The 22,077-nt window shown below is 45.4% G+C and overlaps 2 protein-coding genes across 2 annotated transcripts; both read right to left on the minus strand.

Moving 5' to 3' along the window:
• Positions 1–157: 157 nt before the first annotated feature.
• On the minus strand, positions 158–11,451 carry CUNH11orf16 (chromosome unknown C11orf16 homolog). Its single transcript, XM_051192654.1, has 5 exons — positions 11,271–11,451; positions 9,172–9,328; positions 6,134–6,368; positions 4,352–4,987; positions 158–1,315 (listed from the first exon to the last, which is right to left on the minus strand). The coding sequence occupies exons 1-5, from the start codon at positions 11,435–11,437 to the stop codon at positions 1,257–1,259; spliced, it is 1,254 nt and encodes a 417-aa protein (XP_051048611.1). The 5' UTR covers positions 11,438–11,451; the 3' UTR covers positions 158–1,256.
• A 2,573-nt stretch (positions 11,452–14,024) lies between these two features.
• Positions 14,025–14,852, minus strand: Ascl3 (achaete-scute family bHLH transcription factor 3). The gene has a single exon (XM_051192042.1). It carries the CDS (start codon positions 14,824–14,826, stop codon positions 14,302–14,304), a length of 525 nt encoding a protein of 174 aa, XP_051047999.1. The 5' UTR covers positions 14,827–14,852; the 3' UTR covers positions 14,025–14,301.
• Positions 14,853–22,077: the final 7,225 nt, after the last annotated feature.

Here is a 22,077-nt window from a genome sequence, read left to right on the forward strand (position 1 = left end):
TGGAGTTTGTCTCTTTAAGAGCTCATTTTAACTTGAGATTATAGAAGTCCCCCATCCTGTGTTCCTGAAAACAATAATGGAATGATGCTGTCTGAACAGGTCTTACTGCTGGCTTCCCAAGCATTGTTAATTATGATAATAAAGGAAGAGATTTGGAAATAAAAAGAATTCATTTTATTGATATTAAAAAGAAGGAAACAGTGTTCCCCATGTACAACCATTGATTTGATGAGAAGACAGCAGTGGGCATACCCTGTCCCTTTTGTGAACAGGTGTTCATCAGGCCCCTGGCAGGGAGTTCCAGTGCAGGACCACCAGCTCCTGTGCCCCTCACAACAGGTGTCTTCCAAATGCTGCTTACCTGCAGGAGGTCTTAGGGGAGCAGTGCTGTTAGACACTCACCTACAACCTGTGCTCAACCTCCTTCGATTAAGGCTTGATCAGCCACTCTTTTTAACCCTTTTTCAAGTATTTACCTCATTATCCTTAACTTCCTCTAAGAGAAAAACCTTATGTGCCTACTATAATTTTAAAGATTGGTTTTTGATGTTTTCTGTTTTGGTTTTTGGTTTTTCAAGACAGGGTTTCTCTGTGTAGTTTTAGAGCCTGTCACCTAGGCTGACCTCACTCTTAGAGCAATCCTCCTGCCTCAACATCCCAAATCTTGGGATTTATAGGCATGAACCACAATACCTAGTTTGCCCTTTAAGATTATTTTGGGGGATGAGTATTTTGCATGAATACCATGTGTGTGCCTTGTACCCACAGGGGCCAGAAGATGGTTGTTAGCTGCCGTATGAGTGCCAGAAGCAAACCTCTGCCTGCAAGAGCAACAAACGCTCCTGACCATGTCCACTCCAACCCCAGTTTTTAAAATTATGTGTACATGTGTGGACTTGTGCACCTGGAGTATAGACACCTTCGAAGAGGGGATTTGGTCTCTGGAGGGCTGTGAGCTGCCTGACTTAGGTGCTGGAAGCATTTTATAGGGATCCTTGCATGTACTCCCAGAAGGCTGGGATAACTCTGAGTCCTCTAAACATTCTGACATGCAAAACAGTGGGTATGTGTGGTTTTCTGGAAAGGAGCCATAGTTTTACCATCCTCGAACAGAATATGACCCCAGGAAAAGCTACTTCCTCTGGTCGTCCCAATGCCCGGACATCATTGTCTGTGTTTAGCTTCTGGTTGAGTCTGTCGTGGTTTCATGTTGGTGACTTGTGGTGACTGACGTGTGTAATCCCCACAACTGCAATTCACACTTTGTCCTGTTGATTGTCCTTGTCTTTTCTCTTATTGTGGCAACGTCTTGTTCCTAAACCCAAGATCAGTTAGTGGGACTGGTGCTAGAGTCAATGGCAGGTAACAGCTACTCTTTTCTTTCTAGCCTTACATCCTTGTAAGGGAACATATAAGGCAATATTTGGAAGGCAGAGAACCCACATACCAGAGGATCACAACACATAGAGCTGAATACTGATTATCAAGCTTTGGAACTTGACACAGTAAGATCAAGTACTGTCTGATGGAGTGTTGGTACTTATTATCAGATAAATAACCAATCCTATTTAGAAGCCAAGCAGTACATTTCCTTATAAGGATACAAAACTGGAAGGGAAAAGCTCTGCCACCTGCTGTTGTGTCTAGCCCTGGCTCGCACATGCTTTGTGCACGTCTCATCTTTGCCACTTGACTATGGCAGGCAGCATGGCATCTGCATGGTGGCTCCCATCTATAATCCTAGAACTAGGCTAGTCTGGGTTACATAGTCAGACCCTGCCAAAACTTCTAAGACAATAAGAACAGCAGAGGATGGGACTTCTAAGGAATAGATCTACAGAGGAAGAAATAGCTGGGTGGGGCATTCTCTGTATAGATATAGAATATTCCTGATGTTGGTCCATGGGCCAGCTTCAAAAATTTAAATCTTTTCCTGGACTGCAGCAAAACACCTAGGACCAAAAGATACACTTCTATATAATTAATTATTAGAACTATTTTATTTTTTTGGAAATTCATTTTTAACCTGGAAATAGTGACACATACCTTTAATCCCAGCACTTGGGAGGCAAAGGCAGGCTGATCACTACAGAGTGAGTTCCAGGACAGCCAGGGCTACACAGAGAAACCCTGTCTAAAAAAAAAAATTAAAAAGGTCCATTTTTATTTATTATGTATATATGTGCCATGATGTGAGTGCCTGTAGAAGCCGGAACAGGGTGTCAGAGCCCCTGGAGCTGGAGTTAGCAGGTGGTTGTGATCTGCCTGATATTCATGCTGAGCACTGAACTCTGGTTCTCAGGAAGAGTAATAAGCACAGGGTTTCTTTGTAGCCCTTGCTGTCCTGGAACTCGCTCTGTAGACCAAGCTGGCCTTGAACTCAGAGATCTCTTCCTCCCAAGTGCTGGGACTAAAGGCAGGCGCCACCACTCCCTGGTGAGCAGTAAGCACTCTTAACCACTGAGCTGTCTCTCCAGCCCCAGAATTATTTTTGACAGGAAAAACTGATTTGCATCTATTTGAATACAATGATTGGGAAAGAGGCTAAACATGGATCTAAGCAGCTTTAGGTAAGAGGAGGCATAGGATGGGAAAGAGTCTGTTTGCCCTTGACTGGTTTCTATGCACTGTAGAGATATCAAATCACAACAATGAAAACCAGCACAAAAACCTGGGCTGTCTGATCACCATGGATCCTCTGATTAAACCCAGTTGTTCCTCCTTCCTTTCTCTAGGCTGTGCCAGGCAGGAGGTAGCAGAAGTCAACAATCAGTGTGGATATTAGATTTGGGGGCCACTGTCTTTATACTGTCACTTGTTGGGAGGATGATTCCAGAAACAGCTGTTTGCAAGCAGTTGCTGCCAAGACTTGCCATAGCGAGACCTGGAGAACCATCTTAGCAGGAGTTACAGACCTTTCCCCTCAGTTGACCGGAGACGGATTTTTGTCTTTCTCATTATTTCTCTGCCAGGGGTGAAGAAAATATCCCCAACCTCGGATGCCAGAGAAATTCCTGAAACCCTCTTGTACAATACAACTGCAGGGGTCTAGAGAGATGGCTCAAAGGTTAAGAGCACTGACTGCTGTTACAGAGGATGCAGGTTCATTTCCAGCACCCACGTGGTGGCTCATAACTCCACTCCCAGAGGAATCTGACACCCTTTCTGGATTCTGAGGGCACTACATGCATGTGATACACACACATACATGCAGGCAAAACACCTATACACATTTAGTTTAAAAAAAAAAAAAAAAAACAAATCTAAGTAGACTTAGACCTGCCCTGACTTGTGCCCAACCCTGAGGTCTAGAGGAGTCACCCAAGAAAGCAGAGAAAAGATCTCAACTTCCTGGAACTGAAGACGTATCCCTGTGCTGACAGTGAACTTCTCACAGGCTGAGTAGTCTATTGTGGATAAGCAGCTGTTCTAGGAACAGGCCAATGGGGCTTAGTTTGCACAGTGCCTAGTGGCCCTTAAGCCCTTAGCACTGGTGTTCTTAACAATCAGATTATAATATGCCTGCCACAGATCCCTCCTCAGTGAACATAAAATTAGTGACAACAGGCCTCCAAAGTCAAAACCAGTCCTTGCTTTTCCAGGCCACCTGCCGCATGCAACTCTGCCACCTCACCTAGACTTCTGCTCTTTCTGCAATCTGATAGGAATTTAGGTGGTATGGGTGTGGGATAGAAAATAACATGCATCTCCACCAACCTACCAAGATGTGCTCCATAGTCCTTAGTGCAAGATGAAGCTAGGGGTAGCCACAGTATCTCTTAGTTGTAAAATGAGCAGCAAAAGGCAGTGTTCCTCCTCCCAGACTTACTGAGGGGCCCATGTGGTCACTACAGCCTAATCACTAACATTTAAGGTCCAGTCTCTGTACTTGTCAGGTCTTGACTCTCATCAACACTTGGAGACAGTGCTTTGTTAGCTGATGAGTGGAGACAGAAGAAAGATATGGCTAGGGATCTTGGTAGCGTACACTTGCCGGCATGCATGATGGCCTGGGTTCTACCCAGCACCACATAAACCTGGCATGGTAGTCCATGCCTGTAATCCCAGCCCTCAGGAGGTAGAGGTGAGAGGATGAGGAGTTCAAGGTCATCTTTGGCTACATAAGACCCTGTCTCAAAGAAGAGAAGGGTGTTAAGAGCACAAAGATCAAGCCATCTGGCTTCTCCTGTTCACATGGGGGCTACCACTTCCCTCATCTGACAGTCTCCCCCACAGCCTGCATTCCATACATTACTTTCAAGCCCACCAGAGTGTACCAGATTCCCAAAAGACCCATGCAGCCCCTAGCCCCTGCCTGAGAAGCTGGTGTCATACCCCTGGTATAACATACCTGGTTTTCCAGGGGGCGGCTCAGGCCCATTTCGCCTCCAGTACCTCCACTCAGGCTGACAGGGTTGGCCCTGCTGCAGAGGCTTCTCAGAAAAGGTGGGGTCAGTGTTGACTGCCCTGCTTACCATCTGTCTCTGGGGAAGTCCCATCTCCAGATGACTCTCTGAATTCTCTTCCTCAGAGGAGGAGGACATATTGTAGCTGAATGCTGCTATTGCCTGCTCTGTAGGACCTTGTAGGGGCAGAAGCTGAGCTGTGGGCTTCAGCTCTGGCTCTGGGAGTTTTCTGCTTGTGACCTCTGAGGTCCTAGTTAGAGACCACCAGCTAGGCCCCACCAAAGGGCAGCCACAGAAACAGCTCTGATACAGAAACTGGCAGCGGGCACAGGACAGGCCAGGAGAGCATAAGAAGGAAGAGTTCAGAGAGGGCCTGTGTCTGACACATCCAGTCTGAGGTCCCAGAGCAGAGCAGTGAGGTACCCCAATAAAGGCACTGTGGTAGTTCCTGGTGTGAGATGTTTGTAGTCTCTCCACAGCCTTCTTCCAGACAGTGGGAGGCACCCACCTGACCTTGTCTACAGGAACCTGAATTGTCTTGCCATTCCAGAAGTGAACAGTAATTTCTTCTTCTTTAGATGCTATGAACAGAAATGGGAGACACTTTTTACAGCCCTGGTTCTTTGGAATAAAGGTCTCCCTGTCTCCAAAGCCTCAGCCTCAGCCTCAGCTCTTCCTGGCTCTTCCTGTGTCACTGTGACCAGAGAGCCACACCAGCCACCAACCAGTTCTGGAGGGTTTACTGGTACCTCCCTGCCTCCTAGGCTAAAGATGACCTGGAGGAACCTGGTTTTCATGTAGAACCAAAATGCAGCCTCAGCATAGGCTTTTCTCATCCTCCAAGCACATCCTCCAAGTGCTGATTGGTTGGTATGAGAAGATTGTCAGTCTCCAGAGGACTTGTGAGTGATAGGAGGTGAGTCCCTGTGACTAGACTACTTCCCCTTCCGCCACCACACATAATGATGCTTCTGTTGGGTTTGTTGGTTTGTGTTTTTGAGATAGGTTTCATGTAACTCAAGCTGCCTTCAGATTCATGATCCCCCTGCTTCAGCCCACTGAGTGCTAGAATTATACACACATGATACACGCCTAGCTCATGTGATGGCTTAGGGAATCAACATGGACGTGGTAGTTCTAGGTTGTTTCTCTTTATCTTATTTTATGCTTTTGGGGTTTGGGTTTTTTTTTTTTTTTTTTTGGTTGGTTGGTTTTGTTTTGCTTTCTAAATATTTTTATTAATTTTTATTCTATGTGTATAAGTGCTTTGCCTAGATATATGAATGTGTGCCATATTCATAGCATGGTGCTCAGGAAGGCCAGAAGAGGGTTATTGGGAGCCCTGGAATTGGAGTTAGAGAAGACCCTGGGTCCTTTGCCCAGACAGCAAGAGCTATTAACTACTGAGCCATTTCCCCAGCCCCCACTTTTTGGTTTTTTGAGACACTCTTACTCTATAGCCTAGTCCGCCTTCAAACTTACAGCAGTCCTCCTGGCTCAGCTTCCTAAGTGCTAACATTGCAGACACAAGCCACCCTGCCAGCTTCTGTCCTCCACAATCCTAAACATAACATATCCTGGAAGACAGGACTACGGATCTGCTGCCACTGCAGAGTAAGGCCACCGGTGAGGTGTAAGGGTTCTGTTTGCTGTGGCTCTAAGACAGCTGAGCCATGAGTGCCAGCAGTGCTCCTCTGGGGGACACAGGGACACAGTAGCTTCCTCACCTCTTTGGCCTTTTTGTTTCTTCAAGCCCAAGAGAACAGTGCCAGGGCCATACTGTTGTTGCTCTGGTTCCCAAGGTGCCAGCACCTTGTCACCGGTTTTTAGTGAGTGTGGCACAGATGGTGAGAACTGAATGACATCTTCTGGAAATACCACTCTCCGTTGCTGGGCTGGCAGCTTTAGGCCTGTGACAAGGGGAGCTTCAAATTCCACAACCAGGGCCCCCTGCCTCTCCAGCTATGGGAAAGAAAATAGAGTAAGGGGCTAGGGAGATGGTTCAGTAGTCAAGAGTCCTGGCTGCCCTTTGCTGAGGACCATGGTTTGGCTCCCAGTATTCACATGGAGGCTTACCACTATCCATAATTCCAGTTCCAGTGGATGTGACACCTTCTTCGGCCTCTGTGGCCACCAGGCATACATATATGATGTGCATACATAGATACAGGCTGTCTTAGTTACTGTCCTAATGCTTTGCTAAAACACCATGACCAAGGCAGCTTAGAAGAGGAAGTGTTTACTGAGCTTATAGTCTCAGAGGGTTAGGGTTCATGGCTATCATGGTGGGGAACATAGCAGCAAGCAGGCAGGGACGGTGCTGGAGCAGAGACTCAGAGCTCACATCTCAGGTCAAAAGTACAAGGCAGAGAGAGCTAAGAATGGCACAGGCTTTTGAAACCTCAACCCCCCACCCCCCACCCCGTGACACACCTCCTCTAACAAGGCCATACCTTCTAATCCTCCCCAAACAGTTCCATCAACTAGAGACCAAGCATTCAAATATATGCGCCTAAGGGGACCATTCTCATTCAAACCACACAAACAAAGTGCTCGTACACATAAATCTTAAAAAAAGAAAAAGATTTGAAATGAACCGAGAACAGAGAGTGGTGATGCCTACCCATAATTTCAGCACAAGAGGCTGCGGCAAGAGAATTGCTCTTGAGTTTAGAGTTAGCCTGGGCTTTATACGGAGTTCCAAGCCATGCTGAGGTACATACCAAGTGCCAGGGCAGCTGAGGCTACAGTCTGAGACCCTGTCCGAAGAAACCAAAAAGGTAGGGCAAGCAAGATGGTGCAGTTTGGAAAGTGCTTGCAGCCAAACCTGACTACCTGAGTTGATTCCCAGGACCCATATGACAGAAGACTGACTCCCCCAGTTGTCTTATGACCCACTTGCTGTGGCATATGTCCACACGTGAGCACATATGCATGCACAGAACCACATTCACAAAGTCTGACTCTAAGAACAGTGCTGGAGCTGGGGGTGTAGGCAGTTGGTAGAGTGTGTACCCTATATATAGAAGACCTGGGCTCAATCCCCAGCACTGCACAAGCCAAGCATGGTAGTGCAACATATAACCACAGCACCTGAGAGATGGAGGGAGGCAAGAGGGTCAGAAGTTCAAAGTTCAAGGCATCCTGGGATCTATGAGGTCCTATGTCAACACCTAAAAGTTGGGACTCAAAAGGTGGCTCAATGACAAAGACCACTTACTTATTGCTCTTGCAGAGAACCCAAATTTGGTTCCCAGCTCTCACAGTGCGGCTCACAATTCCAGTTCTGGAGGAATCCAAAATCTACTCTGGCCTCTGTTGGCATTACATGCACATGGTACACTTATATACACACAGACAAACTCACACATAAAATTAAAATTAATTTTAAAAAGAGAAGTCCAAGCTAGGTAATGGTGGTGTATGCCTTTACTAGGGAGGCAGAGGCAGATGGATCTCTGTGAGCTCAAGACCAGCCTGGTCTGCAAAGTAAATTTCAGGACTGCAAAATGAGCAGCTTAAATAACAGAAACCTATAATTTGTTTTCCATTCTTGAGGTATTTCAAGTTTGGTTCTTTCTAGGGGCTACAAGGAAGAGTAGTTTCTAGTCCAGTTCAAGCTGGGTGGCTTTAGGATTTCACTTTTCAGTATTTCATAATTTGTCCTTTTATTAAATGTGATAAGCTATTCATGTGCTACATTCTAGCAATTAAAAGTACACATGCCTTCAATTCCAGCACCTGGGAGGCAGAGGCAGGTGGATCTCTGTGAGTTTTCAGCCAGCCTGGTCTACAAAGTAGGTTCTAGGACAGCCAGGGCTACAGAAAGAAACCCTATCTCAAGAGAGAGAAAGAGAGAGTGATATCCAAGTAACTTCACTGAAGTAGAGCCCAAGCCTGGCTCCTGGCATTTCAGTAACAAGATTTTGTGTAGAAGAGCAAGAATGCTTGCATGTGAGAAGTATATCACTGTTCCTTTTTCTCTCAGGCCCATGCCCATGATTCAAAACACCTAATCTTCCTGAACAATAATGTACATTTTCCTCACTGTTAAGGGTAAATTGTGTTCCCCTTTCTGCAGGTTGATGTATTCAAGTCTTTGTCCCCAACATGCAATCTCTTTTTAGGAATTGGGATGTTGCCAACTAAGATGAGGCCACAGTGAGCATGCCAGGCCCTTAATCTGACTGATGTCTTTATACAAAGAGGAAATTTGAGGGGCTAAGGGATTGCTCAATGGTTAAGCACACTTGCTGTTCTTGAAGAGGAACTGTTTGGATCCCAGCACCCATTGAACCACAGTCACCCTGTAGGCCCAGCTTTAGGAGATCCAACCCCCTTTTCTGGCATATGTATTTGTACATACACAGAGACACATGGACACATAACTAAAACATTTGGGAAAGAGGAAATTAGAATAGATAATAGAGAAAGCAATGTTAAGTAGAAGATAGAGATTGGGGTCATGCTTCTTCAAGCTAAGGAAACTCCAAGATTTTGAGCAAATACTAGAAACTACATACGAGACAGGCAGGAAACAGACTCTTCCTTGTAGCCCTTAGAAAGAACCAAACTTGAAATGCCTCAAGAATGGGATACAAATTATAGGTTTCTGTTATTTAGCTGCTCATTTTGCAGTACTTCACACACAGCCCAGACAACTTAGGCAAGAAGCCAAACTTCCAAATGTACACAGCTAAGACACGTCAGGTGCAAAATGCCACTCAGAGGAGCGTGTGCAGAGCTGATGGCGAGAAGCACTTACCTCTGGGGCAGTCTTTATCTGAGCCACATAATAAAAGCCATCCGGTTCTCTCCTGGCCAGGACCCAGGGGCCAGCAGCATCTCCAACTCTTCTTGGCCAGCTAAGCCCCTGCCATGGTGTATCCACAGTGTGGGAACATGGGTGACAAGAGGCACACCTGGGAAAAGCAAATTAAATCAAGGGCTGAGCACAAAACCCTAAAACATCAATAGACCATAGAAATGACTCAGAGGGTAAATGTGCTTGCCATCAAGCCTGACAATCTGAGTTTAATCCCCAGAGGCCACATTGTGGAAGGAGAAACTGACTCCCATTGATTGGTTGTCCTCTGACTGACCCATGTGAGCTATAGTGTGTGCCCCCACCTAGATAAATACATAACTATAAAACAAAATCAGTAAGATACATGCCTCAGGGTCTGATCTGAGGAGGCCCACTGCATGAGGATGACAAGGGTGTAGGCAACAGAAATCCAGGGAGAATGACAACCTACGACTTCCTGTAAGATCAGCTAAACTTCTGGAGTTAGCAGAATTGAAGGGCACAGAGGGCATTTTTTGGACTGCACATGTTTCAGAGCAACCAAAATGAAATCTGCTTGTATACGTGTGTTTATCAATGCTCAAAAGATGGTGTGGCACTCTAGGATGATATAACAAAATTACAGGGAACAAACTTAAATCACTTGGCTCCGGGGGTCAGAGGGATGGGGATGGGCTGGGGCAGCAGGGCAGCTCATGAAGGGGCTAAGGAGTAGTGGGAAGCAAGGCCAATTCTGAGGACTCTCTGGCCCGAATCGGGGAATCGAGTCTACAGAGTTTTGTTTTATTTTTTTCTTCAAATATTTATTTTTATTTTTGAAGTATATGTGTTCAGATTCCCTGGAGCTGGAGTTACAGGCATTTGTGAGCCTCCTGATGTGGGTGCTAGGAATTGAATTCAGGTCTTCTGTGAGAATGAGTATGCACTCCTAACTGCCAACTAATCTTTCCAGCCCAAGAGGGTCTGGACTTTTGAAAAAGCTGTTTTGATCTGGAAGGTGGTAGCACACACCTGTGATCCCAGCACTCAGGAGGCAGAGGTAAGCAGATCTCTGTGAGTTTGAGGCCAGCCTGGTCTACAGAGTGAGTTCCAGGACAGCCAGGGCTATTACACAGAGAAACACACTGTCTCAAAAAACAAACAAACAAAAAAAAAATAAATAAAAAATAAAAAAAGAAAGGAAGGAAGGAAGGAAGGAAGGAAGAAAAAGCTGTTTTGTAGGAAAGCCTGAATATAAAGATGCTTAACTTGGAGGGGGGAGGAAGTCAGGCAGTGGTGGTGCACACCTTTAATTCCAGCACTTGGGAGGCAGAGGCAGGTGGATCTCTGTGAGTCTGAAGCCAGCCTGGTCTACAGAGTGAGTCCAGGACAGTCAGAGCTGTTACACAAAGAAATCCTGCCTCAAAAAAAAAAAAAAAAAAAAAAAAAAAAAAAACAACAACAAAAAGCTTACACTGGCCTTGAACAAGGTGATCCAAACAAATAAATTAAGAACTTGAGCCATGGGGTAGTGGCACACACCTTAATCCCAGCACTCAGGAGGCAGAGGCAGGTAGATTCTGTGAGTTTGAGACCAGCCTGATCTACAGAATGAGTTCCAGGACAGGCTCCAAAACTATACAGAGAAACCCTGTCTCGAAAAATTAAAAACCAAACAACAACAACAACAACAAAAACACAAACAAAAAAACAAAAAAACAAAACAACTGAGCAATGAACCAGAGAGAGCACCTGTTGCTCCTGTAGAGACCTACTGAACCTGTAACTCCAGATCTGCTGCCCTCTTCTGGCATCTGCAGGTACTGTATGAATGTAGTACACCGACTTATGCAGACAAAACACCCATACACTTAAAAACGAATTTTTAAGTTGAGCATCTGGGCTAGCGTGTCCCTGTCACAGACAGACTGGTCCCTGAATCTTGCTACAGGCTGAAGTTCCTTTGCCATCTCATAGACTGAAGATGCTATTATGGAAAATCCCAGGCATTTGAGGACTTTCAATTGCCATTAGGACCAGGAACAGAGAAAGGAAGGACAGAGGACAGAAGCTGGTACCTGGTGAGTGTGCAGTTCATGGGCAGACAGGGTGCTTGCCTGGCACAAGGACAGGTGAAGGAGAGGTCCCAGGGTAATGCAGCAGCATCTAGGTCAGGGGCTTTCCGGTTTGCGGCCACACTGCAGTATTTGGGCAGAGATAGCCCAGGCCTGGTAGAGGGCTGCATGGCCTTCAGAGCACCCACCTGGAGCAAACACAGGCATCACAGTTGTAGTCTGAGCCGGGCAGAGGACACTCCCCAGTGTGCCCACACACTCCCAGGGTTTCCCCTTTGTAGTACAGATCTCAGAATGTTTCTCAGGAACCAGGGAGGGCTGAAAGAACTGGAAGTAGAAGCTAAAATAAACCCACTTTAACCCTCCTTCAAAGCTGCATGCTCCCAGCTTGTTACCGCTGCAGAGATGAGCCACAAGAAGCACCTGGCAGCTCAGCTCCCATTGGACTTTACCTCCTTCCTCCTCCCCAGTGGCTAGAACCCCTGGAGCATGCCCTTTCTCTTTACACACCCTGCTTTAACCACCTGACCCCCCACCAGAAGCCACTGACTCTCCTCCTAACCTGGTCACCTACAGGACTAGCTCAGGTCAGCCCCTTTGTAGACTTAGCAGCCACCTAAGACTTGTTAGGGTCAACCCTGGCCCAAAGCCACAGGTCTGATTCCAAAGAGACTTACCTAAAACCCCAAATCCAACCCAGATAGCAGCCTTGTCCCAGTCTCAGCCCCATCTGACAGTTGGCATTCATGGCTTTGGCCCAACAACTCTTGGTTCCCAGGCAGGTTGCTATGGATATGATCCAGCAGGTAACACCAGCACTTGGAAGGGTACTGGGCATATGCAGAGGGTGACCTGAAGCATTGAGAGACATAGATTTGAGTGTAAAGTGTGGAAATCAGGGAAAATTTTTATCTCAAGGGCTGCTTTCTTACAGCGGGAGCCACTTAAGAATCTTGGGGAAATCTGGTGAGGGGGTACTGAGCTCGACAAAGACTGAGTGAAGGCTGTCTATCAGCCTCTACCTAGTGAAGGCAGGAGGATGGATTGGGAAGCTTCTGAGTAGCCTTGGGACTCTTCATTCCATATAGTTTAAAACAAAATAGTGTTAGGGCTAGAAAGACAGCTTAGTGGGTAAACTGCTTGCTATAAAGTATTAAGGCCTGTATTTGGATCTTCAGCAGCCACTTGGCTGGGTTTACAACCATGGAAGGAAGAGCTTAATGGCCAACTCTGGGTTCAGTGAGAGATCCTGCCTCAAAAAAAAGGGGGGGGGTTGGCAGAGGAAGACACCTTCTAGCCTCCACAGGCCTATGCATGTGTACACACACACACACACACACACACACAAAGGTGTGGGCGTATTTGTAACAAAAGGAACTCTCTCCAAAGGAGTAGAAGTATGTAAACTGTAGAAATATGGGCTGCAGACTGGTGACCAAAGGAATTCAAGTCCAGATTCCTTGGGGCTGGAGAGATGGCTCAGCAATTAAGAGCAGTGGCTGCTAATCCAAAGGACCTGGGTTCAATTCCCAACACATGGCAGCTCAACACTGTTTGTGCAGGAATAAGGAGGCATCTAATTCTAGAAAATTCTGGTAGCTATTTCCTCAGAAAGTCATAGAGATAGACCTAGGCTCTTGGACACTCTAGTTCAGGTAGCCTACTGCCCCCTCACAGTGTATTCTGTACTGACTTTTTAAAAGTTCATTTATATTTATTTTATGTGTATGAGTGTTCTGCCTGCCTGTATCTTTGTGCACTATGGACATGCCTTGTGCCTGCAGAGGCCAGAAGAGGGTTTTGGATCACCTAGAACTGGAGTTATAGACAGTTGTGGGCTGCCATGTCGATGCTGGAAACCTAACCTGGGTCCTCTGCAAGAGCAGCCAATGCTCTTAACCACTTAGCCATCTCTCCAGCTCCCTATAGTTCTTGAGGGAGGGAGGGAGGGTGGAAGGGAGGGAGGATAGAAGGGAGGGAGGGAAAAAGTGAGAGAGAGGAGAGGGATTTTAAAATGATGGGCTGTTGGAGTGTTCAGTCCTTCAGTTAGGCGAGGAGATACATTCTCTATTGGTTGTGACAGTTTGGGTTAAGTTTTCCGTGGCAACTCCAAGTGCCTTTAGTGACAATGCTCTCACAGAACTAATTTTGCAGTCATCAGACTGACTATGGCCCAGACACATGCCTTGACTCCAAGTCTAAAAAAGACTAGTGAAGGGGGCATCCAGATGACTGAATGAGCCTGTGGGATTTCAGTGGTATCAGGGGCAATATTCTAAGTTAGAATGAAAGAGAGAAGGATGTGTTTGCAAGACTATTTTCCCTCTTGTGGGGATGTATGTCAAAGCTTTGAAAGCCAGGTGGAGCCAGGCATGGTGGTCCATGCCCTTAATCCTAGGACTCTGAAAGCACAGGCAGGTAGATCTCTGTGAGTTAGACAGAATCCAGCCAGAGCTGCATAGTAAGAGCAACAAATTAAAGCAGAAACCCACAAAGTGGGAACATTCATAGGCAGTAATCAAAAGTAGCCATCAGTTTGAGCAATGATATTTTAAGAACTTCACACACATGTACACATATTGCCTTACAAGACACACACCTATCATGCACAGAAAGAAAAAGAAACAACTTGGTAGAGCTGGTTGAGAGCAGAATCTGGGATGAAAATTAAGGGTGGTCCTGACACAGGTGACAGGAAAATAGGGTCAACAAATATTTACCAAGTGTGAGACAATCACTGAGCAGTCACACTTCAACCTCTCCTTACATTGGAGAGAGCCTTTGGCCAAGAGTGGAAGAAGGGTGGGGTGGGAGGTGCAGAGACCCCTGGGAACTCCACCCTCAGTGTTCTTAGAGCAGTGAGGCCAGCATGAGATTCTCAGTCAGCATGAGATACTTCAGTACATCTGAAACTCACGTAAGCAACATTTAATGAAGGTTGGCAGAGGGACTGCTGTTGTCCCCTCCCCAAAACCACGTGTGTGAGAATCTACTGAGTGATGCTGTAGGAGACCCCATTTTGGAAAACGCAGACTCAAATGACCCTTAGAGAGGGGCCTAGGGGGCCGCAGCTGGTGGTTGGAGGGTTCCTCTCGGCCTCAGTCACATCTGGGTACAGGAGAGACTGCAGGTAGCTGATGTACTTGATGGCAGCTCTGAGTGTCTCCACTTTGCTGAGTCGCTTCTCCAGGTAGTCCTCGGGCAGGTGCCGCCGCAGCCGGGCATAGCCTTCGTTTACACACTTGACTCGCTGCCTCTCACGCTCATTCCTCTTGCGGATGAAGGCTGGCCCATAGGCATAGTCACAACGCCTGTAGTTGACATAAGGCATGGGGAAGGGGAAGGGGTACGGGTCCCCATAATTGTCCATGATCAGCGTATCGCTGGAAAAGGGCAGCAGAGGCAGCTCCTCTGCATAAGGGGGTGGTGCGGGGGCCTCAGAGCACAGGTGGACAGTGACCATGGGGTCCAGGTAGAAGGGCCTGGACGGTGGCAAGTGGGCAGATTCAGAGAAGATGGAGAGCCTGTCTGGAGGGCTGGAGTAGCTTCTGGAGTCCATCGTTTCCTCTTTCACCTAGAAACAGAGGTGTGCTTACCAGTTTGGCCAAATTCAGAAAAGAACAGGTTTGATCTACTTTCTTTGAGATTCATGCCTTACAGACTTCTGCTTGGTTTGGGGGCTCATACAGAAATTATAGTCACTTGTGTAGAGGTGCTGGATGGGGGCTGCGACTTGTAATTCCAGCATGCCACAGGCTGAAGTAGGAAAATAGCTGTGAGTTCAAAGGCAGCCTGGGCTGTATAGTGAAACCATCTCAAAACATTACCACCACTAACAAGAAAGAAAGGGAGGGAGGGAGGAATGGAAAGAAGGAGGGAGGGTGAAGAAGGGAGAGAGAGAGAAGACTCCCCCCTTTTCCTCTTTCTGTCTTCAAAAATTTTATTACATTTTCTGTCTTTGCCCCCCACCCCGTGTGTGTGTGTGTGTGTGTGTGTGTGTGTGTGTGTGTGTGTGTGTGTGTGTGTGTATGATACCGGGCACTGAATCCAGCACCTTGCACATGATTGCTTAAATGCATTAGATAGCCGTTACTTTTTAGACTTTGGCTGTATAAAGGAGCCTCAGTGGATATTCTAGGGACACTGTTGTGACCCAGTTACCTAGGAGGCAGGGGAGAGTACTTGCATTTCCACGGTAAATCCTTTAGGGGTTTAATCTTAATTTCACTTTTCCTGTGCTCTGTGCCCTCAGGCAAGTTCCTGAAACCTCTCTGAGCCTCTTTTGCTTCCTTGTCCCCTTGAGGTATTATCTATCCTGCAGTGGTTAAAAGGTTTGCATTTTAAAAGTCCAAGCAATGCATCAGTCCCAGAATTAGCTGGTTTCCTTTTTCTTCACAGATAGATACTTATGGAGCCTCTCTTTCTCTGCACCTCATAGAAAACCTAGTTTATATTTTCCCCACAGTGGAGAATCAAACGTCAGTGTCTTCAGAGCATAGTTGCTGAGGTCTGAGCATGTCTATGATTGCAGCACAGGTGATCTACCATGGGCCTCCGACAGCAGATCGGCAGCTCTTGGGCAACTTCTCAGGGAATAATTTTCCAGCCTCTTTAGGAGTCACAGACTTAGCATTCCAAACAAAAAAGGAGGCGAAGCAAAAGCAAACTAAATGTTTATAGGCAAGACTAGATAATGCTGGTGCCGCTCTCTCCATTTGCTTGTATTTTTGAGACTGGGTCTCGCTGTGTATTTGCTGGCCTGACATTTGTTAAATGGCTGAGGCTGGATCATAGGCATATGCCACCAAACCTAACTTGGCACTGGACCCTCTCCACCTGAGCATAGCAGAAACTCTACAGATCTTTTCTGGGTGATAGAAGGAAGACCAGATTCTACTGTGTTTCAGTCTTTGTGTAAAGGCCTAGGTATGGCCTCTGAAAAGATAAGAAACTAGAATCAGAAATGGCTGCAGGGGCTGGGGGGCTGGGAGCTGGAGAACAAGGGAAGAAGGGGAAGGGTTGTAAGCAGCTACAGTGGGACTGGCTGGAAAAGGAGTGAATGCCTGGAATAGTGTGTACTAAAGAGGCTGGAGGAGGGTAAGTGATGCTGTGTCAACTTAAAAAACAAAACAGAGGAGCAGGAAGTGGGAGAGTCCAAATTACTGACCAAATGACCCACAATAACTAACATAAGACAAACATCTCAGGAAGATTAAACAGGAGCCAAAAGTCTGTCAAAAAGAAAAAGTTGCTGAGAGAAGAAACTAGTGAGGAAATTCCCAAGCCAGGAATTCTAGAGACCAAGAGAAAAGGGCAGGTATGACAAAGCCACATACCCATCAAATGGGGGCAGGGCATGCAGCTCAGCCCTGGATTCAAAGCCCAGCACCAAATAAACCAGAAGTTTAAGGTCATCCTAGGCTAGTCTGAGATTCATGAAGCCCTATATCAAAACAAAACAACTGGCAAATGGGAATACAGCCTGCACCATCTATTTTTGCTAATGGCCCTTTTGCCTATAGCTGACAAGTTAAATGAAACTATACACTGTCCTAGTTAGTTTTGACTGTCACCTTGACATAGCCTAGAGTAATTGTCTACATCTGGTTGGCCTGTGGACCTGTATTGGGATAGTGTCTATTTTGTTTTTCGTATTTTATGAGTACCTGCATGTATATATGTGCACCACATGTTATGTGTGCCTGATATCCAGAGGCCAGAAGAGGGTGTCAGATCTTTTGGAACTAGACTTACAGACAGTTGTGTGTGCCCTGTTATCTTTGCAGGGAACCAAACCCAGGTCCTTTGCAAGAGTAGCAATTGCTCATAATAGCTGAATGGCCTCTCCAGCCCCTGTGGTATTGTCTTGACTATTAATTGATGTAGGGGGTTCACCCCACTGTGGGTGGCACCATTTCTTGGGCAGGTGATCCTGGACTGCAGAAGAAAGCTAAGTATGAACCAGCAAGCCTGGGAGTGAACCAGTAAGCAAATGTTCCTACATGGTCTCTGCTTCAAGTTCTTGCTCCTTGGGTCTGTGCCCTGGTTTCCCTGGATGATGGATGGTAACTGTAAGTTGAAATAAGCCCTTTTCTCCCCTAAGTTGCTTTTGTTCATAGTGTTTTTAATTACAGCAACTGAGATGAAACCAGAACAGGTTTCTCAAAAGTAAGGCAGATGTCAAAGCCACTTGTGCAGAATTTTTGAGTTATGGTTTTACCCTGAAGAATAATTTAAATAATATCTTAGCTCTTGATCCAGATGAAATCTGAGTATATACCATACAGGTAATTGAGACTCTAGGTTTTAATGAGATTTTGAATAATTCCTAGAGCATAGCATGTCTGAAGACACATTGATGACTAGGCTTTTCTATCAAGCATTTCCAAGAAGCCCTTCCTCACAACAGGGCTTTTAGTGTGGTCACTTTTTATTCATGCAAGAGAATTAACACATAGAATTTAGGAAGACGAAAGAATGCAGCTCTGAAGAGGGTAAAGACAGAAAGTCTAGTGGGGTTTGGATGAGTGTATGGGGGAATTGAGCACAAGTTCATCTCAAAAGAAAGTGGTGGATTTATGCTGCTATTCCAGGCTTCCAAATACACACATGGCTGACAAACACACCTACCTTGGGAACATCTCAGGAACAGCTCTTCTGGGAAATAAATAATGAAGTCTTAATGATAAAATCCTGAGAGATTCTTGATGCTCCACTGAGCATAAAAACACAAACTTTCATAATATAAAAATTTATAATGTAAAAAATAAAATGCCACCATTGCACATACAATTGAATCTTAGAATGTGAGAGCTTGGGGGAAAAGATACTCTCCTTCCCTCCCTCCCTCCTCAGAGTCAGCAGCAATACTGTTGCCAGATGCCAAAACCTGAGTTCATCAGATTCCTCTCTGGGCCTTGGTTGTTTGTGTTATCATTGGCTTAAGATAATAGCATCCAATTGATGGCAACATTTATCAGCTGTGCCTGTTCTGTAGTCTCCGAGCCAGCCACTATGGAGAAGCGTCTCTTACCTGTTTTGTAGTTCAAGATGCTGTATTTGGGGCTGAGTGTGACTGAACATGACTTATAGGTGGTCATTTAGTGAAAATATGCAAAGTAGCTTACGGTTAAACAGAACTGCCTGGCTCTGGTTTAGCTGGGGTTTTTTCCTACCTACTATGGAGCTATGACAGCACCTGAGAATCTAAGCTGAAAGGTTTGCTTATGAAACTGGACACTTGGGATGGATCCTTTTGTTTGGAGGGTGAGCCCATTCACTGGGTTCTACATAAAATTGTTTATGAAAAATACAGTAGTCCATAATATAAAAAAACTGGTCAATATTTCTTCAGACAGAACAGAACTAAGAAGGTCCATATAACATTTGCAGAATGAAGTCTTTTGGGTACCGCAACACAGTGACGTGACCCTGAGTGCTGATGCTTTGATAGTGCCACATTGGCAAAATAACTTCCTTTAAAAACAAACTAGGAATTGACATACTACAAGTGCTTAGTTTTATATGTGGAGAGAATTTCTTGCTGCTTTCTTAACAGAAACATGTGAGATATGAATAAAACATATTCTATAACATAGTTAAGCATATTGTGTTTCAAAGTGTGTTTGAAGGGGCTGGAGAGATGGCTCAGCAGGTAAGAGTACTTGCTTCCCAAGTATAAGGACCTGAGTCCAAATCTCCCAGAATCCACATTAAAAAGCCAAAGGTGGTTATATGTGTACCTGTAACCTCAGTGCTGGGGGATGGTCAGGTATTCTGAAAGAGTAGCAAGCTCTCTCAAGGGTTGAGCCATCCCTCCAGCTTGTGCTGGCTAGTTTTATGTCAACTTGGCACAAGCTAGAGTCACTGGAAAGAAAGGAACCTCAACTGAGAAAATGCCTCCATAATATTTGGTTGTAAGGCATTTCTTAATTAGTGATTTATAGGGAAGGGCTCAGCCTATTGTGTGTGGTGGTGTATGGTCCTGGGTTCTATAAGAAAGCAGGCTGAGCAAGCCATGGGAGAGAAATCCAGTAATCAGCAGCCCTTCCTTGGCTTCTGCATCAGCTCCTGCCTCCAGGTTTCTACCCTTTTTGAGTTCCTGTCCTGATTTCCTTCATTGATACAGAAGTGTAAGCCAAATAAACTCTTTCCTCCCCATCTTGCTTTTAGTCATGGTGTTTCATCATAGCATTAGTAATCTTAAGATACAGCCCCAATACTTAATGCTTATTTTCTTTCTTTCTTCCTTTCCTTCCTTTCCTTCCTTTCCTTCCTTCCTTCCTTCCTTCCTTCCTTCCTTCCTTCCTTCCTTCCTTTCTTTTTTCGAGACAGGGTTTCTCTGTGTAGCTTTATAGACCAGGCTGGCCTCAGACTCACAGAGATGTGTCTGCCTCCCACTCCGGAGTGCTGGGATTAAAGGTATGTGCCACTATCTCCTGGCTTCTTTATTTTTTTTACTAAGACTATGAAGTCCTGACTGGCTGGAATTCACTACATAGACCAAGCTGTCCTCAAATTCATGGAGATCCACCTGCTTCTGTTTATCAAGTACTGGGATTACAAGTACCATCATGTCCAGTCCAACTTAACATTTAAAAACATTTGATATTTCCATTAATTCATGCCTTGCAATTTCACATTTACTTTTCTGTTTATTCCAGGAGACTTGTATTGACATTCTTTTCATCATTGAAAAACTCTATTCTTAGACTGGGGGTGTGGCTCAATTAGTAGAGTACTTGCCTAGCATATGAGAAGCCCTGGGTTTGAGCTTCAGCACCAGACAAAACTGGGCATGACAATACACTCCTATGACCCACAACACTTGAGATGCATTGGCAAGGATATTAGAAGTTTCCCATTGTCCTCAGCTATGTGTTTGAGTTTGAGGGCAGCCTGGACTACATGAAATCCTATGATTTTCTATGAGACCTTCTCAGCTTTGCACACAGATTTAGAAACCAAATCTGTACTCTGTCTTCCTCTAGACTCAGTTTTCTAGCTAAGTTTTCTTTGCTATCAACACCCAGAATAGCAACTTTCTATAAAAACGCTTTCCAAGATCTCACCCCAGTTTGAGGTAAAAGCAGTTCTCAGCCTGTGGCCTCTGTATCAGCCCAGGTCTCTCAAAGGTGGGCTGACCAGTTCTCCCATAGTTCAAGGCTCATTTTTCCTGGCATTAGGTGTCCTACCTGCAAAGAAATGAGATCCCATTGGGAAGACGAGCCACACGTGTGCAGAGTTCAATTTCTGTGGCATCTGTTGCTATCTATCCAGAGCCTGTGGGGTTTCCCTAATGGAATACAATGTTCCTTCTGGTCCTGGCTAAAGATGATTAGTTTAACTACAAAGAAGCAAGGAAAGGTGTACAATCTGTTCCACTATTCCGGCGAAGGCCTAGAGATTTAAATAAAAGACAGTGAGTGGGTCATTCATGTAACAGGAATGCCGGAATGCCGAATGCAGTTTATTGAGGGGGAAGGTGCACGCTTATATACTGACTCACAGCACAGTGGAAAACAATCAAGGGTCAAGCGTGCAAGTTCTCGGGCTTAGTTCCTACCCAGCAGATGCGTGTTAGCAAATCAATAAGAGTACCAAGAACTACTCTGGTGCAAGATGTTCCAGCAAACAGCTTCAGGCTTGCTCAAGGTGCCTGGGGGTTCATGCAGTCCTACAGTAAGGGTTTGCTTTCTTTAAGAAGCCTGGAGTAACAGCCCCTTCCAGGTTGCACAAAAAGAATTCTGACCTTTCTCTTGGCTCCTGCCCCATCTGTAATTAAAATTAAATCTTATTTTAAGTATTAATTTTTTCTTATTTCACAAGACACTTATTTTTTCTGTTCTTTTAAAAGATTTGTTATTTTATGCGTATGGGTGTTTTGACTACATGTATGTCTGTGTACCATATGTATGGCTGGTACCTCTAGAGTCCAGAAGAGGTCACTGGATCCCCTGAAACTGGAGTTACAGGTGGTTATCAGCTGCTATATGTGTTCTCAGAACTGTACTCAGGTCCTCTCCAAGTGCAGTACAGCAGTGCTCTTAGCCACTGAGCCATCTCATCTGGCTTTTTTCCCCTTTGAAGTTGTTTATGAGCATTAGTGTGTGTGTGTGTGTGTTCACTTTGTGGAGCTCAGAGGACAACTTGTAGGGGTTGGCTCAGTCTTTTACCTAGTGGGTCCCAGGGATTCTCAGGACTTTAGGCTTGGTAAAAAAAAACATTTACTTGCTGAGTCGTCTGCCTGACCCAGCTGTACTTTTAAATTTCAAATTCTATCCCAGTTGTTCATTGCTTGTAAGTAGAAAAGCACCTACTATGACTTTTGCATACTGTAATCTTGCTGGAATCACTTGCTAGTTCCTGAGGGTTTTGTTGTGTTGTTTGGTTTTCCACTTAGAAGGCAGTGCCATCTCCAAACAGTGTCACTTTCCCCTCTCACACTTGGGGAGGTTTCTAGCTTCTCATCAGTCAATATATTAGCTATACATTTTTGAATTTTCCCCCTCGAGATATTAGTCTCATTCTGTAGACTATGCTGGTCTTAAAACTCCTGGGATTCTCCAGTTTCAGTTTCCCAAGAGCTGGACTTACAGGAAAAGCCACTATATCTAGTTTGTAACTCTTTATCTGGTTGGGGAAGTTCCCTTTATTCCCAGTTTTCTTCCTTTCATGTGTGTTCAAGTCCACATACATGTGGAGACCAGAGGACAACCTGTGGTGTCTGTCCTTACCTTTCTACCTTGTTTGAGACCGAATGCACAAGCAGGGATAGCTGGCCATTCACACTATTGCATACAGCTTTTCT

This window comes from Phodopus roborovskii, unplaced genomic scaffold (assembly GCF_943737965.1).
Source record: "Phodopus roborovskii unplaced genomic scaffold, PHOROB, whole genome shotgun sequence".
In the NCBI taxonomy this organism is placed as follows: Eukaryota; Metazoa; Chordata; class Mammalia; order Rodentia; family Cricetidae; genus Phodopus; species Phodopus roborovskii.

Coding starts and splice junctions, on each gene's coding strand:
- CUNH11orf16 (XM_051192654.1), bottom strand. CDS start 11,437: ATGCAGCCCTCTACCAGGCCTGGGCTATCTCTGCCCAAATACTGCAGT. Junction 4,988..6,133: donor GAAACAAAAAGGCCAAAGAG/GTGAGGAAGCTA, acceptor TTCTGTTCATAG/CATCTAAAGAAGAAGAAATT. Junction 1,316..4,351: donor GCCGCCCCCTGGAAAACCAG/GTATGTTATACC, acceptor TCTTGGGTTTAG/GAACAAGACGTTGCCACAAT.
- Ascl3 (XM_051192042.1), bottom strand. CDS start 14,826: ATGGACTCCAGAAGCTACTCCAGCCCTCCAGACAGGCTCTCCATCTTC.